General features: G+C 50.6%; 1 protein-coding gene across 1 annotated transcript in view; it reads left to right on the forward strand.

The window, feature by feature from the left end:
• The first annotated feature begins 4340 nt into the window (after window positions 1–4340).
• Window positions 4341–22257, forward strand: part of SLC4A8 (solute carrier family 4 member 8) — a 755839-nt gene continuing 737922 nt past the window's right edge. Inside the window, exon 1 of the mRNA XM_078688864.1 lies at window positions 4341–4555. Within this exon, the coding sequence (XP_078544990.1) occupies window positions 4442–4555 (114 nt within the window). The 5' untranslated portion in view covers window positions 4341–4441. The remainder of the gene's footprint in view (window positions 4556–22257) is intronic.

The following is a 22257-nucleotide window of genomic DNA, read 5'->3' on the forward strand; positions in this document are numbered from 1 at the left end:
GTAACTGGATTGTTTGTAGGTGCCAGCAATGGAGATGACTGGGAGTGTTGGTATCCTCGGCTCTTCCAATTCTCAGGACCTGTGTTAGGATTTTCAGCATTCTAACCAACAAAGAGATAACCCCGCTGGAGTACTCCCACACACTTAAAAATTCCCGTTGGGACCTTTCCAGTAGCTTGGCACAGTCACTAGGGGGTGCCCTAAGACGACTGCATTACCTCGCCTCATGGAGGCTTTGTTCCTGCCCATATCAATGGTGCGGAAGCGCCTGGAGGGTGGTCACTGGCTGAGGAGCGAGGATTCTCAGTTGTACTGGACCAACATATTTACTGCAAACATTACTGCCAAGAGACCAGTAGCAGCCAGGGATGGGGGGGGGGCATCTGGAATCCCATCTGTTTGTTTAATCCAGGTTCCGGTGTCCAACACAGGGCCGAGAGAGTCGGATCTACGCAAGATTTTCAGGATATCTTCTCATTTAATGGTTCCAATTTAAATACATATCATGCATATGTTTCTTATATGGAAATCCTGCAGATTTTACATGAATCTGACTCTCCTGGGACTCCGCCGGAGACTCAGTTACAGGCATTCTGCAACACAGGTATGTATTGTCACACTACATGAGCACTTCCCACAGTGCCACGGATGAATGTCACACTGGGACTGAAAATAGACCCTGGCACCAAATTAAAAGTGGTCCCCATTAGTGAACTGGAACGCTAGAAAAAGTGCCCAGTTTCACAAAATGTGGCAGTTTTGAACTTGTAAAGCCTTGCTATGCTGTATAAGTGTTTTGCAAGGTATAGAAGGCTGCATGGATTTCAGCTTGCTGCTGGCAATATCAGTTTTAATTTCAGAGGAATCAGCAGTAAAAACTCTGAAGCAACCATTAAACCGACCCCCACACTGACCTATCAGACCAGCCCGACCCGCACTGCCTGATTACCCCCTAGTCCGACCCTGCGGACCGGGCATTCTGCCACTCTGGCATATGCCCAATGGGCCTGCTGAGTAGGGGGGCTGCCTTCATGCCAGGGTTTGCTTCCATGTCCTAGCCATGAAGGCTCCATTGGTTCTATTCCAGTTGTTCCCTCTAGCCAAGTAGGGTTGTTTTGACATTTTTGCCAGGGCTGATTTCGGGTGCCCTAGTCATTGAAATGAGCCACTGATTACTTGAATTTTGTGTTGTATGACTTTCTACTTTAAAAAAAACAGAGCACTTCCAAAATGTAAAAAAGTTTTGCCAAATATTTTGCTCATGGTGACTATCCGTTTCAGAGTTTGTGTCCTTTACTCGCATGCAACAACGCCAATACTTAACATTCCTTTTGAGTACACAAGCACCCTGAGGGCCTCTTCCATCCATGCCTAGTCACTGTGAAGATTCCATTATGCAGCACCGGGTTTGCCATGTCGCACAGGCCGCCGCACTGATTCAATGAGGCTGGGCCAGCAGCTGGCGTCTGTATTGTGGTACACCTGTTGCAGGTGGGCTTTGCTTTGTTACGTCACCCCTTAACACAGTTCCAGAAATAGCCTCGCGCTCCTTTCCAGCCGGTTTTGGATGCGACTTCTAATTGGAATTCCCCACAAAGCTCCCAGCTGATGTGGCGCGCGCCAACCTCGCGCAGGCGGAGTTAACTACTGGCGCTTCTAACTCTTGGAGAAAGCAGTCCGTTAAAGTCACTTATTGTAGTGGAAAGGATTCAGAATACAAGTAATGTAGTGGATGAAGTCACGAGGCGGCTTGGCACATATCTGACCACTATCACCATGGTGTAGCATGGCTCACTTTTGTGGTATGTGACGCAAGCGTGGTCACATACATGCACGGTCACTTGTAATATTTTTTAATGTTCCACGATACAATTTTTTTGGACACGTGCCACGGTAATGGGTCATTTTCTGCATCATAATTTCATTATAACTTATTTTTATCCAGAGCCTTGCAATGCACCTACAGTTTCAACGCTATGAAAAAAGCTGTTATATGACACACATTTGCCAAAGGGCATACTAGTTGTTATTTAATTCCTTTCATTTTACAACTTTATTGAGATAAGCTGCTTTTTTTTTTATACCAACCAAGGTTCAAATAAAAAATCTCTCTTAAAATAGTGATCTGGGTTGCAACGTTTCTTATGTAAGTATGAAAAAAATCAGAGCCACTATTCGTATAAATTAAGGGATTCGGTATAAACTTTCATGGACTGCCAAAGACCTTAAAAAGTCCATGGTGGTGATATTTGAGGTTTTGGGGTAAAAGTTGAGTGTTCAGCCGAAAAAAGGATGATTTTTGTGTGAAAGGGAGCATAACTGCGAGACTCAAATTTCAGTAGAGAACACAAGTGGTCACAGATGTGTTCAGTTGTTTTCCGTGACACACTCGTAACAAATCAATTGGTTACGGACAGCCTTAAGCGTCAAGTGATCCAGAAAATATAATAAAAGGTTACGCTGTGCTGATACCAACTAGTACAACATTGTACAAAGTCAAACAAAAGGACAGATGAGTATTCACAAGAGGAAACAAATGATGGACAGTAGTGGTCCCAAAAACCAAAACGACTTGGTTCTAAAAAAAAAAAAGAGAATAATAAAAAAAACTACTCTAGAGCTGATGAACTTAAAAGATTGGTATTTTCTTCAGCGAACATTTTGTTACTCCCAACAACTCAAGAGATTCACTGTAAAGTAGTAAAGCATGTTGCATGTTATACAAATGCTAATCACATAGGAAGTCACACCTCTACCTGTCCTTCTTCATTGAAATCCGGGAAAGTAAGTTACAGAGGCAGTCTGGCATAGAATGTCAATGAGATATGTTTAATTTCTCTCTTTATCTATTTGTATGCTGCACAAACAAATGATGAGCGGAATGCTGAACAAATCAATCATTCACCCCCCAGTCACAGATCTGAGTTAAATATATTGTTATTTATACGCTGCCCCACCCCAGTCATATGCTAATCAGTTTTGACATTGGTCCTCAAGGGAACAACCCAGCCTGAACTGCCAGGCCAGGTCCTCCCTGGACTAGAAACAAGCATCCTGCGACCGGTTTAGTGGTAACTCCCCTCATCAGCCAGGCTAGCTTGAAACTAGCGGCTGGACTGTACCCATGAGGAGCAGGGTCAAGTCTGATTTTCATATGACTGGGTCCAAACTGGGGTGGCATAGTGAGCCAAATAACTATGGATTCAACCCAGATCACTTGACTGGGAGTGAGTGGTTGAAAAGCGTCACCACTCCGTCCATCATCTTGTGTTTGCTATGTTTGCCCTAAGTGGCCAAGGGTATGCCCAGACGGGGTGCCTTGCTCGCTGTGTCACTGGATTCAGCTAGCCTGGCTGAGTGGTGATACCACGAAACCGATCCCAGCACTCAAGTTTCCTGTCCAGGGAGGACCTGGCCTGGCAGTTCAGGCTGGACTGTTCCCATGAGGAGCAGGGTCAGGACTAATTTGCATATGGCTGGGTCCAAACTGGAGTGGCAGTGTGAGCAAAAGAACAATGGATTCAACTCAGATCTCTTGACTGCGAGCCAGTGGTTGAAAAGTTTCAGCACTCCATCCATCATCTTGTGTTCGCTTTATCTATTGGTAAGCTGTTGGTGTGCAGACATCTGAATGTGCAATCACTGAGTGTGAGTCTCTGCGTTTCGTGTGCACACTCATTTTTTCAAGGTCCAATCCTCCCAATTGAGATTAATCATGTTTTAAATCCTAGAAAAGAGATATCAACAAATACTTTAAGCTGTTGTTCGTCAAAACCTCATCGCTATGGACACTGCAGCACAAAAACCTTTCGTTTAAGCACTATTCATTCTAAATAATCAGAGTACATGCTGTATAGAGGGTATATACTAATGTATGTATGAATGGGGGTTTCAATAGTGTGACTCTAGCTGCAAAGTACCAGCATGCTGTCAAGATGGCAATTTGTTTAGGGAAGAGGAAAAAAAAGAAACTTGAAGGGATGCCACTTTTTTTGCGTAAATAGTAGTTTCATTTAGATCTTAAAGTTAAAACAGGCATCAAGTCAAATTGAAATTCTAGTCCTATTTGACTTTCCTATGAATTGGATAGTACTTCTGAGCTTTTTTGGAAGCCACAGCGATGGCTTGTAATTGGGTATTCAGAGCAGGACAGCAAGCATTTTGCTGCAACGTCAAAGTGAAATAATCCCAAACCCTTAAGTGAAGATCTCTTGGCTGAGCATTTAGAGCTCTACATTTGTAGCCGACTCACATCATTTGTCAGGCAGGGTTTGTTTCGGGCTCCTTTGCGCAGAGCCGGTTGAGCTTGTTTCCCAGGCTGGTCCCGGCTGCCAGCAGTGCTCAGTGCAGTGTCGGAGATGGAGGCTGGTGCGGTGGGTGCGCGCGGCCGGGACTGCAGCAGCGGATAACCCGCTCCAAGGGTGCTGGCGGAGCACCCAACATGTCTTCTGCCTCCTTGAAGACCCTCAGCAACTTGAGGTGCAGCAGCAGCTCCACCCTGGCCATGCAGCACCGGGCAGGGAGCCAGGAGTCTGAGAGCGTCCTCAGCTACCAGGTATGTGCATCCTGGAGCGGGGCGGCGCGCGGGCTGACAGCAGGTGCAGAATATTCATCAGGATGGGCATATGCGCACATAGGTGCCGCGTGCCCCCGGCATGAGGCTCCCGACAATCAACAGGCACAGAAGGGAACGTATGTGATGCAGAATACCATCCTTTGTGTATTAAATCCATAGGTTCCAACACCACCGATACCTGCATTTAGGTGGATTATATATATATGTATATATATATATATATATATATATATATATATATATATATATATATATATATATATAATCATATGCCGTCAATGTGTGAATCTTTGTATATAAGTGCAAAATGCCCTAAATCAGTGGAACCAAATTTAGAGGTGCCCAGCGCTGCCCGTGCGCATGCAATGAATAGAGTATGTAAACATCGGCCTACATGTGTGTGTGTTATCTATACGTGGAATATGTAACCAGTAAGTGGAAATGAAAGTGCTAGATGGAGAATTCCATCAATACGAGCCTGTACTTAGTACATACATGTATGAATCAATGTGTAGGGTATGACGGGGAAGTGAATGCCTACTGTCATTAAGTGCTGAATATATCACGTGTGTTAGGCAAATGATTCCATTGCTACGTAGAGACTATGTTCAACACACAGAGTCCCATCAGTATTGTATAAGTAGGTACCCAATGCTATCAAAGTATATATTAATGTGTAAGTGCGGGGGACCATAAGTATCTATATGCCAATATATGCATGTGTACTTCATCAATGTATAGATCTTTATCAGTGTGCACATACGAATATATAGGTACAGAATGGCATAATACGTCAGTAAAGAATGCAACTTGTATGTGTACTAGTACAGACAGGATGCTACCGATAAATCCACTCAATACATACTTGTAGCAGAGGTATGTTATGGTATTATTATATAGTATTATATACATAACTTAGGCACATAATGGTGTCGATATATTGATACATATAGTATACGGACAAATCACGCAATAAAAACAAATGTGCATATATATGTGTATGTATGTAATATCAATATGTGCACATGGATATAGTAATATCTACTGTCAACCTGCAATTCATAGAATACCTATAGGTACATATTATTATTTAGTACTTGCCTCACTTTCCTATACTATCCTTTTCCTATACATTGGTAGGCCCAGAGTGTTTTATATACAGATGCCTAACTACATGTCCTTAATAAACATATATATCTATAGCTTCCAAACGCTGTCGGCATATACTGTATATTGCATGTACAAACCCTTTACACAACAAAATAAAGTAACAGCATGCTACACACCTTGAACACTTACAGTACCATATTAATACATGGTTATATAACATCTTCCACATATAGACACATACTATTGGCTGAATTTATCAAGGCGAGTGTAAATGAATATGTGAAATGCACATTTATTATTCTGACCAATATATATATATATATATATATATATATATATATATATATATATATATATAATTTATGTATTTATGTATTTATTTATATGATATGATAGTCAAAGTTGTAGGCTTTACATTATGGTTGAATTCCCCATGGAAAGTATCACCGAATGTCCAGCTCTCCTGCTTGCACTGCGGTATGGGATATACTTGGAGGATACATGATGGATAGCCATGAGTCCAGCAGTGACGTCAAGAGGTTCTAGTGACATAAGAAACCATGAGGCCAAGTGATTTTTAAATGTCACCAGATCCCAAAAATGACTTTGTTACACCATGATACGTGTCCCGTGTTGCACCTTTCATATTAAATGCTTATTTTGGTGCGTTAGAATGAAAATAAATGTTTACAAAGACGAAAGTATCCATTTAACAGAGCAGATTAAATAATGGACTCCGCTGTTTAGCTGCTGTTGGGAAAGACTTGTCAACTGTTCCATTTCTTGTTCAGAAGGCAGCTTTAAATGAAGCTATGTTCTTCTGCTTTGAGACGCACATTTGTTTGTTTACGTAAGTGGTTTTCACCTGCTTTCTGCAAGGCTTATCTAATAATGGGCACCGATTGGACCCTGTCATTTCCTGGAGAGAATGTTGGTTAATCAAAAGGCATCAACGAAGCTCACCAACTAGTTTGAACACATGATCATATGGCTAATTACCTGATAAGAAATAACAGTCTCAGAGCCATTTTGATGCAATTAGAATTTGATGGGACTAGTCGAACTTCTGCTAATTGTGGAAAATAATTAATAGGAGTGACATCGCCATGAAAAAACACACACACACGTAACATTTTTGGTTATGATTAATATACATTCGCGATACGTATTTCTTGCATTCCCCCGTTTTCGTTCTCCTTTTATCCCCTATCCAACCCCTCTCCCTTTATTTCTGCGTCATCTTTCACCCTCTCTCTTCCTGAACCTCACAGTCTTCCACCTTCCTTCTCCCCACCTGCTCTCTCTCACCCTCGTATATCTGTGTATAGCGGCGCCCCCTTAATATCCACCCGTCTCTCTTCCCCCACCCCCCACTTTTCTCATTATTTCCGTCTCGCTCTTTCTGGCTCACTCGCCGCCGGTTCCCCCCCCCTGCTCTTGTGCAGCTCGCTGCTGCCTGTGCTCTACCGCGCTCTTGGATGCGCCGCTGTACGTTATGTGGCTGCCCGGCATCTCTGGCCGCTTTAAATGATAATTATACTCTGTGTTTGTGCATATTTATTTTAAGGTGTGTGTGTATGCACCTTAGAATCGTGAACCATGCAGCGGTTACCAAGGGCAAGGAAGCAGTGACCTTCAGGAATGTGCAGTTTAGATGCGCTCCTCTCTTGGTTAGATGCTGGTGTTTGCTTGGCATGTTTGCCATCTGGCCCACTGAGGGTCTTCCTTTCCTTTCCCCCCTTTGTATGGAAAGTATTTAGCTCTGTTCGGGGTTCGAAGGAGAGCGCGGGCTCCTGAAGAATTCCTGAATTTTATCTCCAATTCACGGCTTGGTTCTCAATCTGAAAGACGTGACACCGGCGCCCCGTGTGCTGGAACTCGCTGCCTCGTCACTCTCCCAATTTCCTTGCTTTCCACTTACCCCTTTTCCTTTCTTAATTTTGCCCAGTTTCCTGCCGCCTATGTGTCACAGTTCCAGGATTTATGTCTGCCCTGCATCTCTGTCTCCTCTGCTTCCCTGTCTCCTCTGCTTCTCTGTCTCCTCTGCTTCTCTCTCTCTCCTTTGCTTCCCTGTCTCTCCTCTGCTTCCCTGTCTCTCCTCTGCTTTCCTGCCTCACGTGCTTTCCTGTCTCTTCTATGCTTCTCTGTCTCTCCTCTGCTTCCCTGCATCCTGCTCTTCCCTGTCTCCTCTGCTTCACTGTCGTCTCTCCTCTGCTTCCCCGTCTTCCTTGCTTCCCTGCCTTCCTTGCTTCCCTGCCTCCTCTGCTTCCCCGTCTCTTCTCTGCCTAGTTTCGTGTTTTCTCCCTCCAAGCACCTTGCTGTCCCACGTCCCTGCCTCCTATCTGCCCCCAGATCCTTCTCTTCCATAAGCCCAGCGCCGCGAGTCATAACTGCCCCGGTTCCTTATTTCCTATCTGCCCCATCTTGTTCTTGGATGACATAGATGACCCAGTCCTCCTTCCTGACGTCTATTTACCTATCGTTACCTATGGGGCATGTCTTCGAGAGCTCACTACCGCCTGCCCCTGCTCCCTTCCTCTTGCCTACCCCAGCCCCCTCCTGTCTGCCCCAGCCCCCTCCTGTCTGCCCCAGCCCCCTCCTCCTCCTGTCTGCCCCAGCCCCCTCCTCCTCCTGTCTGCCCCAGCTCCCTCCTCTGCCTGCCCCAGCCCCCTCCTCCTCGGACTGGCCGTTGCAGGCACCGGGCAATCCCCCGGTCGGCCGCATGGGTGGGGGCCGGTTTTGAGCCCTAGGGGGCCGTTTTTGTTACAGGGCCGTTTTTTGCAGCATAGCTGCAAAAACGGCCCTGTAACAAAATCGGCCGAAAACCGGCCCTGGCAAAGAGTGCGGTCGCACCCCCAGGGCAGAGGGGGGGCCGGCTGAGCACTTTGCCAGGGCCGATTTTGGTTCCCAGTCCGGCCCTGCTCCTGCCTGCCACAGCTCCTTCCTCCTGCCTGCCCCAGCCCCCTCCTGTCTGCCCCAGCCCTCTCCTGTCTGCCCCAGCCCCTCCTCCTCCTGCCTGCCCCAGCTCCTTCCTCCTGCCTGCCCCAGCCCCATCCTGCGTGCCCCAGCCCCCCAAGCTCCCTCCTCCTGCCTGCCCCAGCCCCTCCTGCCTGCCCCAGCCCCCTCCTGTCTGCCACAGCCCCCTCCTGTATGCCCCAGCCCCCCTCCTGCCTGCCCCAGCTCCCCAAGCTCCCTCCTCCTGCCTGCCCCAGCCCCATCCTGCGTGCCCCAGCCCCCTCCTGTCTGCCCCAGCCCCCTCCTCCTGCCTGCCCCAGCCCCCTCCTCCTGCCTGCCCCAGCTCCCCAAGCTCCCTCCTCCTGCCTGCCCCAGCCCCTCCTGCCTGCCCCAGCCCCCTCCTGTCTGCCACAGCCCCCTCCTGCGTGCCCCAGTCCCCTCCTGTATGCCCCAGCCCCCCCTCCTGCCTGCCCCAGCTCCCCAAGCTCCCTCCTCCTGCCTGCCCCAGCCCCCTCCTGCGTGCCCCAGCCCCTCCTGTCTGCCCCCAGCCCCCTCCTCCTGCCTGCCCCAGCCCCTCCTGTCTGTCTGAGCCCCTCCTGTCTGCCCCAGCCCCCGCCTGTCTGCCCAAGCTCCCCCTGCCTGCCCCAGCCCCCTCCTGTCTGCCCAGCCCCCTCGTGTCTGCCTCAGTGCCCTCTAGTCTGCCCCAGCCCCCTCCTGTCTGCCCCAGTTCCCCCTGCTTGCCCCAGCCCAAGCACCCTCCTATCTGCCCCAGCTCACTCCTGTCTGCCTTCCCCAGCTCTCCCCTGCCTGTCCCAGCCCCTCCTGCCTTTCCCAGCCCCCTCCTGTCTTACCAGCTCCCCCTACCTGCACTACTCCATCTTGTCTGCCCCTGCTTCCCTTGCCTGCCCCAGCTTCTTGCTTCCTCTGTACTTCCGCTGCCTGCTGTGTGCTTCTGATTCCTCCCTCCTCTTTGCCCAGCCTCCCTTGCTTCTAGGCCGGTCTTCCTGCATCCCAACTCTGTCCGTCTGCCCCATTTCCCTGCCCCCATCTAGTCAAATCAGACCCTGCCTCCTATGTGCCCCAGTTCACAATCTTCTTTTTTTTTTTTTTTTTAAACTTTATTGACAGGAAGGAATAGTGGTCAATTAGTTGCATACATTCTTTTGGCAATCATTACGTATTGTACAAATTATCATTTCTATATTTGATGAGCGACTTTTTCGTAACAAGGACTGTGTCTTCTGAAGCTTCCAGAGTCTTGTATATGTATCAATCGTCTGTTTCATTGTGTAAATTGCAATCCTCTGATATCCCCTCCCTCCTCTATTATCACTAGTAACATCACTTTTCATTTAAAACATTAATAACAAACTTCCCAACTTTCCCCCCCAACCATGTGTCATCATAGCCCTTTCGTTTCACCCACAGTTCGTAGTAGCCTGTGTCTCCACTTGCACTTTGGTATATGGCCAGGTTAGCGCCGCTAATGTCGCGTTGTCTTGTTATTGAGGTAACTACCCCGCATCCGTTCTGTTACTCCTCCTCCCCCTCCGAGTCGAAGTCCTCTCCCTCCGGTAAGGGTTCACAGATTTCCCCTCTGTATATGTTCCATGCCGCCCACACTTTGTTCCACTTTCGGGGCGCTGCCCGAAGCACGTAAACTGCTCTCTCTGTTACCATTAGGATGTCCATGTTTTTAGCCCATCTACTGGCGGTGGGTACTTCCGGCGCACCCCATTTCTGTGCTATATCCCGCTTAGCCACTGTCATAGCCAATGTTGCCCAAATCAGTTCGTATCTACCCAGGTCATTGGGGTCCCAGATGTTCAAAAGGCATTTGCGTGGTTCAGGTAATATGGAAAGTTTAAGGGCCTGGGAGATTGAGCGGAGTATCTGTCTCCAGAATTCGCGTATTTGTGGGCATTCCCATAGTGTGTGTAGCAGTGTCCCTTCCTCCCCGCAGCCTCTCAAACAGAAGGGGTGTAGCGCTCTCTGTATTTTATGCAACAGTGTCCTGGTGTAGTAGATGCGGTGTAGGATTTTAAGTTGTACCAGTCTGAGCTTACTAGAGATTCCAACCTCCTTCGGGGAGGCCAGCGCCTCATTCCATTCGAATTCGTCTGTCTCACCTAAGTCCCCTTCCCATTTTTCTTTGAGTTTCAGCGTTGGGTCTTTGAGATTATTGATCAGTTTTTTATACGTAAGGGAGGTGGCGCTTTGGAGCATGAATTCTGTTAGCAGTCTATCCTCCAACGGGGAGGAGTCCGGCAGAGTGGTGCCCGTAGGGATTGCCTGCAGTAATGCATGTCTAATTTGGACATATCTAAATGTTTCTGTGGGTCCTAGGTTGTACTGCTGTTGTAGGTGTGGGAACGGTATTACCGTGTCATTGTCCCAGAGGTCCCCTACTGTAGAGATGCCTATGGAATCCCACCGCTCAAACCCCTTACAGCCTCTCAGGTTCCCAAATGTCTTCGTGTCCCACAATGGCGTCATTTTGGTGATTCGACCTGCCCACCCCAGACGGGCCTGTGCCATGTGCCACAGGGCCGCCGTGTGTTTGGTCGGACCAATTAGGGTCTTCAGTTGTGACTTGTTGTAGAGCACGGACAGCATACAGTCCGTCCCAAGTTGTGACCAATCCGCCCGATAGGCTGGGTCGTCTTTCGGGGCGTGGATCCAGTAGTTTATAATTTTGAGTTGGGCCGCCCAGTAATATAGCTGAATGTTGGGGAGCGCTATGCCCCCCTCGTACCAGCTTTTCACCAGCTTGTCGTACGCTATACGCGCCGGGCCCGCATTCCAGAGCAGGACAGTAACCAGCGCTGCTATCTGCTTGAAGTAACGCGGTGGTACCAGGTGCGGAGTATTTTCCAGAACATAGAGGAGCCTCGGGAGGGCCATCATCTTGTATAATGCCGCCCTACCCAGTAGGGTCAGGGGCAGGGCCGCCCAATGCTTAACATCTGCTCGCAGGCGATCTATGGGCGGTTTTAGGTTGCTAACAAAAAAGTCTGCCTCCACGCTCGTGATGACAATGCCTAAGTATTTGAAGGAGGCCGATGTCGTAAGCAACGGACAGTTCCCCTGTAGACTCGGCGCCGGGCCTTTTAACGTATATAAGGTAGATTTCGACCAGTTGAGAGTGTAGCCCGATGCGCGCCCGTGTGTGTTACATAGGTCTAGCAGGGCTGGGATGCCGGTATCAGGTGCGGTCATGTAGATGAGCATGTCGTCCGCGTATAGTGAGACTTTGTCCTCCCATCCCTCCTCCCATTTGATGCCCGCGAACAGGGGTGTGGATCTGATCTGGATAGCCAGAGGCTCAAGCACCAGTGCGAAGAGCAGGGGGGACAGGGGGCAGCCCTGTCTAGTCCCCCTGCCCAGTGGGAATCTCGGCGATATGTGGCCGTTGGCTACCACCTGTGCGACGGGCTTCGCATAAAGCAGCCGTATCCATGTTATGTATTTCGGCCCAAATCCCATGCGTTCCAGTACCACGAAGAGATATTCCCACTCTACTAGGTCGAACGCCATTTTAGCGTCGAGAGAGAGAATCACAGCCTGCTCCGTGAGGAGGTGCGCTCGGGCCAACACGCCGTGGACTCTTCTGAGATTCATCGCAGTGCTCCGGTGGGGCATAAAGCCCGACTGGTCAGGGTGGATCAAGGTACTGAGGTGGGGCAGCAAGCGGGTAGCTAGAAGTTTAGCTAGTATCTTGGCCTCGATGTTCAATAATGATATCGGGCGGTACGAGGTACATTCTGTCGGGGGTTTCCCCGGTTTGGGTATCGTTACAATCGTGGCCGTGCGTTGATCCAGCGGCAGCTCTACTCTGTCCCTGCTCTCTAAATACATGGCCAGTAATGGGGCACTGAGGTCCGGAGCCATGGACTTGTACCACTCTACCGGTATCCCGTTAGGGCCCAGTGCTTTACCGGACTGTAACGCCTGGATCGCCAGCTGGATTTCTTCCTCCGTCGGGTCTAGTTCTAGGGTGTCCCTATCTTCCTGTGCAATGCTGGGGATGGTAATGTCCGCGAGTGTTGCCGTTGCCATTTGTTGTGTGACCCTCTGTTCCGGTGTGTATATTGCCCGATAATGTCGTGCTAATTCGCATACTATTTCTTCTGGGTGCACCAGTGTCCGCCCATCCTCTGTGTTAAGTCTCTGAATAACTCTCGCTCCACTCCCTCTCTTATCTAGCCACGCCAGCATACGACCTGCTTTGTCGCCCACATCGTAAATTCTATGTCGAGTGCTTGCGATATACCCTTTCTCAGTCGTTTTGAGGTGAGCTAGGTATTGTTGCTGCCGAACCATGAGGGTGTGTGCCGTGGACGGGGAGGGGTCTGTCATATGTGTATTGTTGGCCGTGTCGAGTGCAAGTTCCAAGTCTGTGAGTTCCTTTCGGGAGTCCCGTTTGTGTCCCGTAATCGCTGCAATGGCCGCCCCCCTGAGGACTGTCTTGTATGCCTCCCACAGGGTGGATGGTGACACAACAGTGCCTGTGTTTTCAGCAAAATACTGCGTTGTCACAAGTTTTAGTTTCTTTCGAATCTTGGGGATTTTTAAAAAATTGGGGTAGATTGGGTAGATCCGAGCACTCCGTTTTCCCCCGGTGGTAAGCTATAGGACAATTGGAGAATGATCGGAGATTCCCCTGGGTAGTGTGTCCACCTTGTCCACCATGTCTAGTCCCAATCCCAGTGCCATGAAGTAGTCTATACGCGATAAGCTATTATGTACCGCTGAGTAGTAAGTGTATTGGGTGGCCTCGGTGTTTAGCTGTCGCCAGATGTCTATAAGGCCTAGGGCTTCCACAAAATCCGATAGTGGTGCAGTACCTCGTGGCCGGGTCCTAGAGGGAAAGGTGTCCTTAAGTGGATCCATGATTGCATTAAAGTCCCCCCCAACAATCGTGTCGCCATCGGGGAGGTCAAGAAGGAATTTGCCCAGTGCTGGTAGGGCCACAGAGTGTAGAGCTGGGGGGATATATACTGATATCACATTTAGAGCCCTGCCCTCCCACTGCCCATGAACCGCAGCAAAGCGACCCTGGTCATCCGCCACACGGCGGGTTATAATAAAGGGGGATGATTTTCTCACTAGTATGCCTGTTCCCCTGGAGCCAGTAGTGAAGTCTGCGTGTACCGCCATTGTGTAGCCACGTCTGTCTAGTGCTTTGCAGGTGGACCCCGTGAGGTGGGTTTCTTGTAGGAGGACCATATCCGGGTTTTGTCGTTTTATGGCCTGCAGGACCAAGCCTCTTTTGATTTTGTCACCCAGGCCTCGGACATTCCATGTTAGCATGCGTAGTGGGGGTATCCCCCCGGCTATGGAGGAGCCCTCGGCGGACGTGTGATTAAGCGGCCTGGCCATTAAACTGATGAGGGAGTCTTGCACACAACGTGTGCTGTGGCGTAACCCATGTGCCGAGTCGTGTCGTGTTGCGTAGGAGACATACAGATGTCAGGGTGATAGTGCAATGTAGGTGCTGAACGATGACTACAAACAAAATTAAGCATTCCAACATGAAAACTTCAATCCCATCCCCCCTCCCTGCTACCCTGCTCCACGGACTAACCCCCGCCCGTTTCCCCAACTGTGCAGAGTGCTTTAGTCCTTCCCTAGACATCTTACTTGCTTGTGGGGTTGGTGAGTCCCCCTTGGGCACTGCCTGTGCCCACCTTACTCAGCCGCGTCCGAACCAAGGCACCCGCGGCTCACTCAGTCTCGAAATCAATATAGTCCAGCCTCATACCGGAGCCAATTGTCCAGAATCCAGCGGGTCTCTCTCAAGGTCCGATTCTATTTCCTCCGCGCCTCCCTGATGTGGCTGTTGGGAGGACTGACTGGGTATTGTTTTTTCAGTACGGTGTCGCGGTCGGTCTCGCTGTGAGCGGTGTCGCTGCCCTGCTGGTCTCCAGCCCTCCAGCCATTCTTGCGCCACCTCCGGCGTGTCGAAAAACCAAGTCTTCCCCTCGGCCACTATCCGTAGTTTAGCAGGGAACATCATGGAGTACGGTAGTTCCCTGTCGCGTAGCGCCTTTTTAACCTCCGTGAAGGACTTGCGTCGCCTGGCCACCTCCGCCGTGTAGTCTGGGAAAAACGCTAAGGTTGCATTTTGAATCCGCACTGGTGGTGAGTTTCTTGCTGCCTGTAGAATTGCGTCCCTGTCTCTAAAATTAAAGAGCCGGGCTAGCACAGGTCTTGGTGCTGCCCCCGTCTTAGGCGGGCCCCCCGGGACTCTGTGCGCTCTCTCCACCGAGAAGAAGTGGGATAGGCCTTTGGGCTGGAGTTTGTTTTTGACGAGGTCTTCTACATAGAGGTCCATGGCTCCTTTCCCCTCCGTCTCCGGAAGCCCAAGGATACGTACGTTGTTGCGTCGCGAACGCCCTTCCTGGTCGTCCAGCTTGTCGTGTAGGAGCTTGGTCACTTTCTGCATCTTGTCCATGGCTACTTGAAGCTCGGAGGTGTCTTCCACAAGTGACTTTGTCACCACTTCCACCTGCGACACCCTCTCCGCCATTTTGTGAAAGTCTGCTCGCAGCAGTGAGACTTCCGAGGAGATGGCGCCCACTGTAGTTTTCACCTCTGAGAGTGTTCTCATAATGTCTTCCAGCGTTATTTTTGTCGTTTTTTCCGCTTCCTGGGCAGGTCCTGTGGAGGATCGCCCTGTAGTTTGTTGTTGTCCTTGGTGTCCGTAGGCAAATTTGTCCAATTTAGCCTGCGTGATCCCACTCCTGAGACCTTTACCCGCCATGGTGCTGGGGCCTTCGAGGTTCAGAGTCTTGCCCTGCGTATTCGTGACCTGCGTGACGTCCAAAGTCGCCGTTTGTAGGTATCAGCCAGGGAACAGCAGGTTGATGGGTGTCGGACAGAGTGTCACCCTCCGCTGTCTGCGCAAGCCTCACTGGTCGTTTGTGTGGGTTTCGGTGAACCGCTGGTATACTCCGTGCTGTTGCCCCCGATACTCTCCCTCAGTGCCGGAACGGCCACTGCGGCCCCCACTCTCGTTCTTCCGCTCCTGTCTGCCTCTCTCGGTCACATCGGATAGTGTAGGGTTTGGGCCCGGGCAGCCGCCTCCCCGTACACTGGACAGGCCGCCGTGTATCGGGTCTCTGCCTCCGTATCAGTGCTGCTGGTTCTGTCCGGTAGGACGCGGGCCCTGAGGATCCCCCTTGAGCTCCCGCGTTTATAGTCAGTATGGCGCCGTCCCCCAGGGGCACCGACGTCTCTCACCTCAGGTCTGGGGCGGTACTTTAGTCCACTGCTACCCCACCGTTACGCGGGGTCCGATGAGCTCCTCCGTTGTGTTTTGCCGCCCGCTAGGCTTCCGTGGGGGAGGGGGGGGTCAAGGTGTCGGCTCCGCTCCGCGCGGCCAATGCTGGGTGCGCACTGACCTTCGCGCTGCTCCGGTCCCGCTTGGAGGATGTGGCAGTCCGTGTGTCGTCGGATGATGCCACCAGGAGTGTCAGGCTGGTTCCGCGCAGCCCGGCAGGTACCGGGGTGCGTCCACCTCTTTCGGCCGGCTCGGCCGCACTTCCGCCGGGGCCTGGATGGTACGCAAGGCCGGTGCTGTTCCCCCGGCTGTAGGCCCGGCTCGCCACACGAAGTAAGTCAGGCTCCGGTGCACCGATTTCTCCGAAAATCAGACCGGTGAGACCGCTTTGGTCCCGGACTCGAACGCCGACGCTTCAGGCGGGCTAGGTAGCGGATAAATGCGTCGGATATATTAGAAGGCCACAGTGCCCTCGGGAGCTCTCACTCTATGCGGCCGCCATGCTAGGCTGCTAGCCACGCCCCCCCACAATCTTCTTTTTATCCAAACTTCCTATTTTACCCAGACGCCTCACTTCTAAGTACCCAGCTACATCGATCCTATCTGCCCCAGCTCCCTTCTTCCTATCTGCCCCGGCTACCTGATTTCTGTGTGCCCAGCTTCACGATTCTTGTCTTCCCTCCCTCCCTCCTTTCTGCCCGACTCCTTGCATCCTCTCTACCCGAGCTGCCCGCCTCATGCCTCCTACTTGCCCTTTCACCCCTACCGTTTGCTCGGGCTCCCTGCACACCCACTCTTGTCTGCCCCAGCTCCCTGCCTCCTCTCTCAGCGCTCTGCCTCCTTTCTACTCTCTGCCCTACTTCACACTTGCCCCATCAGCTCTATTTCCATGCCTCCAGTCTGTCTCCCCAGACTCAAGCCTTCTATCAACCCCTGTTCCCTGCCTCATATCTACCCCAACCCCCTACTTGCTTTCACACCCTCCGGCCTGTCCTAGGCCCCTGCTTTCCAGCTGCCTTAGAGTCCCACCTAACCCCACCAGTTCCATGTTTTCATTTCTGTATCCCTGCCTACTGTCTGTTCCATCTTCACCTATTGCCTCACCCCAACTTTCTGTTTCTTCTTCAGCGAACTGTTTTCCATCTGCAGCTGCAGGGCACCCTGCACTCACCCTCATGTTTGCACCAACTCCACGCTTTCTACCTGCCCAGCTCCTGCTGTCCGCCCAGCTCCCTAATATTTGCCCCATTGTCCTCCTATCTGCCCCAGCTCCGTGGCTCCTACTTCCCCCAATTGCTGCAGCTTCACGCGGACTTCAATCGCTGCCTGACTCCTGGGTTCCCCAGCTCCCTCAGGTACCCCAGTTCACCGGCCTGCTTCGCTTCCGTGCGATCTGCCCCGGCAACCTCTCTGTCCAGTTCCCAATTTTCCCCTTCCTCCCTCCTATCTTTCCCCCTCTCTGCCCTATGATCTTATCCAGCTCGTTGCTTCCTGTTCAGTCTACCCCAGTTCCCTTCTTCCTACCTGCGGCTACTCCCGGCTTCAGGCCAGGCCCAGGTGTGTGCTTCCTGTTGACCTCCGCTCCCTACTTACTACTTGTTGTATTTGTTTAATATTTGTAGGCAAACCATCACTGTGGTGTGGTGTCTTCGCGCTGAAAAGATTATCCTTAGCGTGAGAAAGTAAGCAGACCATGACACCTGGGAAACAAAACAGACCCTAACACGGGGAAAAGGCCTTAGCCAACAGTTAAATGATAGGTTTTGAGCGCCTTTGTAAAGTGTAATAAGGAAGGAAGCGCGCGCAGCGATAGTGGAAGGGAAACCCAGATCCCAGCTGCTGCAGAAGAAAATGCTTCATCACCGTAAGTGACCGCGCGAGCTCGTGGAAAGCGAAGAAGGCATGTTCTTTCCGAGGACAAATAAATGTCTTACTGGTTTAAAACAAACACTTCGAGTTGCAAGCAATTCCGGCTTCTTTGTGTAAACGCACTTATACACTATGGACTTTGAAGATAATTATTTTATGAACTTGAAGCCAATGTAAACCCCTCAAACCAGGGGAAACAGAGTCACATTTCCTTAGGCCAAACGTCAAGTCTGGCAGCAGCGTTCCCATAGACATGAGTTTGAGTTTGAGTTTAAAATTATTTGTAAAAGCGCTCATACACCAGCGGTTTCTTGGCGCTACAACTAATAAAAACTACCGAGGGAGAAAAAGGGGCAGGGGGCCGTGGGGGATTATTCAAAGGACTTCTTGAATAAATGGGCCTTGAGTTGTTTCCGGAATTGTGGGTACAAAGTGAGGGATCGAATTTCCAGAGGAAGAGAGTTCCACAGGGACGGGGCCAGAGTGGCAAATTTAGAGCCTCCCCACTTCTTTCTTCGGAAACGTGGAATCATGAGAAGGGCCTGGGAGGACGAACGGAGATCTCTACACGGAACATAAGGGGTAATCTCAGAAGAGATGAAAGCTGGGGCTGAACCTAGGCGAGCAAGGAAGGCGATAGAAGCGATCTTAAATTGGACCCGGGCTCGTACAGGCAGCCAGTGTAGAGACTTCAGGAGGGGGGTGGAATGGTGAAACTTCGGGAGATTAAAGACCAGGCGGGCCGCCTGGTTCTGTATGAGTTGGAGACGCCGTAAGCTATATGCAGGAATGCCCGCATATAGGGCGTTACCGTAGTCCAGGCGGGACACCACCATGGCCAGGATGATAAGTTTGAGGGCAGAAAAGGAAAAAAAACGGGACACCCTGCGTATAGTACGCAGTGCAAGAAAGGAAGCAGAAACCACAGAGCCAACCTGGGAGTGAAGGGACAATTGGGAATTAATTTTTATGCCAAGGGTTTTGACTGAGGTAGCAGGAGTCGGAGAGGGACCAAGAGAAGGGGGCCAGAACAGAGGAGTCCAGGGGCTGGATGAACCACCTGTCAACACCAACTCGGTCTTGTCAGGGTTGAGTTTAAGGTGGTTGTGGCTCATCCAGTCCCGGATATGAAGCATGATAGATTGAAAGTTGAGAACAGAGGAGGGAGAAGAAGACAGGTCAAAAACCAGCTGGAGATCGTCCGCGTAATTAAACACGGCGACCTCCATTTTACATCCTCGTTAGTCTTCCTCGCCACATGACTAACAAAGTGAGCTTCAGCTCCACACCAGAACCCTCCAAAGCAAAAAAGTCAGCCTCCCATCCATTCCCAATATGGCGACCCATTACACCCTTGACCTCTATAAGAGGCGGGCCGGCCCAACCCTAGAGCCTGTTTTTTTAGTTCTGCGCTTCAGATCCTCTTGAGCGTGTCTGAAGGTAAGTGGTTCCTGCTATAGCTGGCACTTGGGTCCCTGGTTGGTGGCCCTGCTCAAGCGGGCCCTAGGACTCTGGGGCCTTCCTCTTTTCTTCCCCCGGTGTCTGGTCTAGGCCGGTTAGGCTCTGCTTTAGCGAGCCACAGGTTTACAGGAGGCCGGACAGGGGGTGGTGGGCCCTTTTCGGGCCGTCTCCTGTCCCCTCGTTCGTGTGGGCAGTGCACGTCAGGTCTCTTTCTCTTAGCCCTGTTCTGCTCGTCCCTGCAGTTACCATTTCACTCCTGTGGAGGGGTTTTGGCTGTTTGTGCCTCACGGCTGCTCCTGCCCTGTTTTGTAGCCGCTGTAGGCTGGCCTACTGGTATTGTGTGGGGGGGTGTGGTGCACGACGGTTTGTTCTGCGGTCCCAGGGCGCTCCCCCGCTACCTTATTGTTTTGGCCGGGGTACCCTGAGGGCTTCCCTGCGGCCTGCTCTGTCTCTGTCCCGGGGGGCTAGCGGTGTGTCCATACCTGTTTTTGATCCGGCGCTGGCTGTTGCGGGGCTGCGCTTCTCCTTGCGTGCCTCGGTTGGACGCTTTCGGTCCTGGTAGCCGATCTCGTGACGCTCTGCCTCGATATGCCTGTTGAGGGTTGGCCCGGTGCTGCTCCCCCGGGCCTGTGTTGGCGCGTGTACTTCTGGGTGCCGCGCCCGCCTGCGGGCTGTCTGGAGCCGTGCGTGGCGCCGCCTGCATCTTGCAATCCTGGTCCCGATTTTGCCTCACGCTCTCCCGTTCCTCGGTCCAGGGGTGTGGGGCGGGTGGTTTTTGGGTGTCCCTGGAGTGACACCATTCCCTGGTGGGCCTCTTTCTGCCTCTTGGCTCGGCTTCAGTCTGTAGCTTTCGTTTTTTTTTCCATGTTTTTCACACACGCACACGCTTTTCCCCTTCTCGCACTGCTGGACTATACGGCGAGTATTTGGTGAGGCTGTGTATAGGTACTAGTTGTAGTGGAGCCGGCGTCCTAGTGGTTACGGTCTCGGACTCTGCCTCATGGTTGCATGTTCTAACCCTGGTGTTTCCGTGGATTTGGTTTCTTTAGTGGAACTGGACCCAAGAGTGTTTTCCCTGAAAAATGTTTTATTTGACATTCTCTTCTCGGCTCGGCTTCAGTCTGTCACGGATTGGCCGAGGGGCACTTTTTGCTCTGGGTGACGGCTATTTCTCTGTTTTTGGCAGTTCTGGACTGCATCTTGGCCTACTATGACCTAGTGGGGTCGGTTATAGGGCTCTTCCTGCTTGTCAGCACCTGCTATTGGTAGTTGAGCGGCTTCGGGCCGGGTTGGTCCCTTGTGGGGAGACGGCCTGGGGTTATCGGGTGCATTGCGCATTGGTGTTTTGTGCTTTGTCTGTTGGTCTCTCCCTGCAACTTTTTGTTGCATTCTGTTGTTGGTTTTGGGCCTACTTCTGGCTGGCATACACATCTCAGGGGTCTGGGGTCTGGGCCCTTCCAATGTCTCTGTTTCCCGGGCTAATTCTTCTTGCTCGTGGTTGCCTCTCTCTTGGGTGGTTTTTTTTCCACTCGTATGTGTTTTTGGTTTTGCCCTCTTTCGTGGGTTTCCATGATGCCTCTTGGCTTTGGTATGGGCTCACTTTTGTTTGTCATATGGCGAGGAAGACTAACGAGGAGGTAATGACCCGGTTTCTTACCAGTAATCTTCATTACTCCGAGTATAGTCTTCCTCGCCACATGAGTTTCCATCCCTTCCCCCCTGTCTGGCTATCAGCTTCATGTTTATGCCTGGTAGTTTCAGGCTGTAGGGTTGGGCCGGCCCGCCTCTTATAGAGGTCAAAGGTGTAATGGGTCGTCCATATTGGGAAGGGATGGGAGGCATGGGAGGCTGACTTTTTTGCTTTGGAGGGTTTTGGTGTGGAGCTGAAGCTCACTTTGTTAGTCATGTGGCGAGGAAGACTATACTCGAAGTAATGAAGATTACCGGTAAGTAACCAGGGCATTATTCTGGCTACATTACAATTTCATTTTGGAATATGCAGGTCTATGCTGTTTGAGATACATGGGATCAGGAGTAAGGTCTGAGGTAATATAGATGCCCTTGTTCTGTTCTTTGGTTGAAGGAAGGGGGGGATCTAGTAATCCTCTAGAAAGGTCACGCTCAGACCAGTGGTGACCGCTGGTGATGTTAAAAGTATGTGTGTTTTACTCCGGTTTGAATGTAAGTGTTTTGCAGCATTGAGACTATCTGACAACAGGACCCTGGGGTACAGCACCGTTTTTCATGAGGGAGAGAGTCTGGAAAGGAGCTGCGTGTCATCTGCGTACACACAAAATCTCATACCCAACTGAGGTGGTTTAGCTAGGGTCTCATAGATATTAGAGTGATGGTTATAGAACGGATTCCCTGGGAACCCAGGAACTTCACAGTTGGTGGTTTGGGATTCTGAGAAAAAAGTTGGAACTGGAACATTTTTGTAACGATTGGTCAATAATTTGATTAACCACGTCAGTACCACACTATTTAAACCCATTTGTTTAAGTCTTGAAATAAAGCACCCCATGGCCAACAGTGTCAAAGGCTGCTGAGAGTAGGGTCCCCGAACTCTCTACATCCATAGAGTGCAAATATCATTCAGGACCAGTAGAACAACTAGTTCAGTACTTTTACCTTGGCGGAACCTCACCTGATGCAAATCAAGATTAGTTTGAAACTCTAGAAAGTTGAATAACTGGAAAAAATCAGCCTGTCCCACACTTGAACATATAAGGAAGGAGTGATATGGGATGGGACAGAAATTGCTCAAGCCAGTTGGGTCCAGGGAAAGTTTTAAAGTGGTGGTTTACTCCCAAAATTCTCCCAAGCTTGTGGAACATTACCTGTTTTCAAAACTAAAAAAAGTGTGACAGTACTCTGCATAATAGCAGATTCATTTTCTGCATATACTCTGCTGGGCAAATGTCAGACGGGGAGCCAGTAGGACAACCGCTTGACAAACCTTCAATCAAATGTGATTCGAAAACAGGTTGAAACTCATTGA

Source organism: Lissotriton helveticus, chromosome 1_1 (genome assembly GCF_964261635.1).
Source record: "Lissotriton helveticus chromosome 1_1, aLisHel1.1, whole genome shotgun sequence".
Classification (NCBI taxonomy): domain Eukaryota; kingdom Metazoa; phylum Chordata; class Amphibia; order Caudata; family Salamandridae; genus Lissotriton; species Lissotriton helveticus.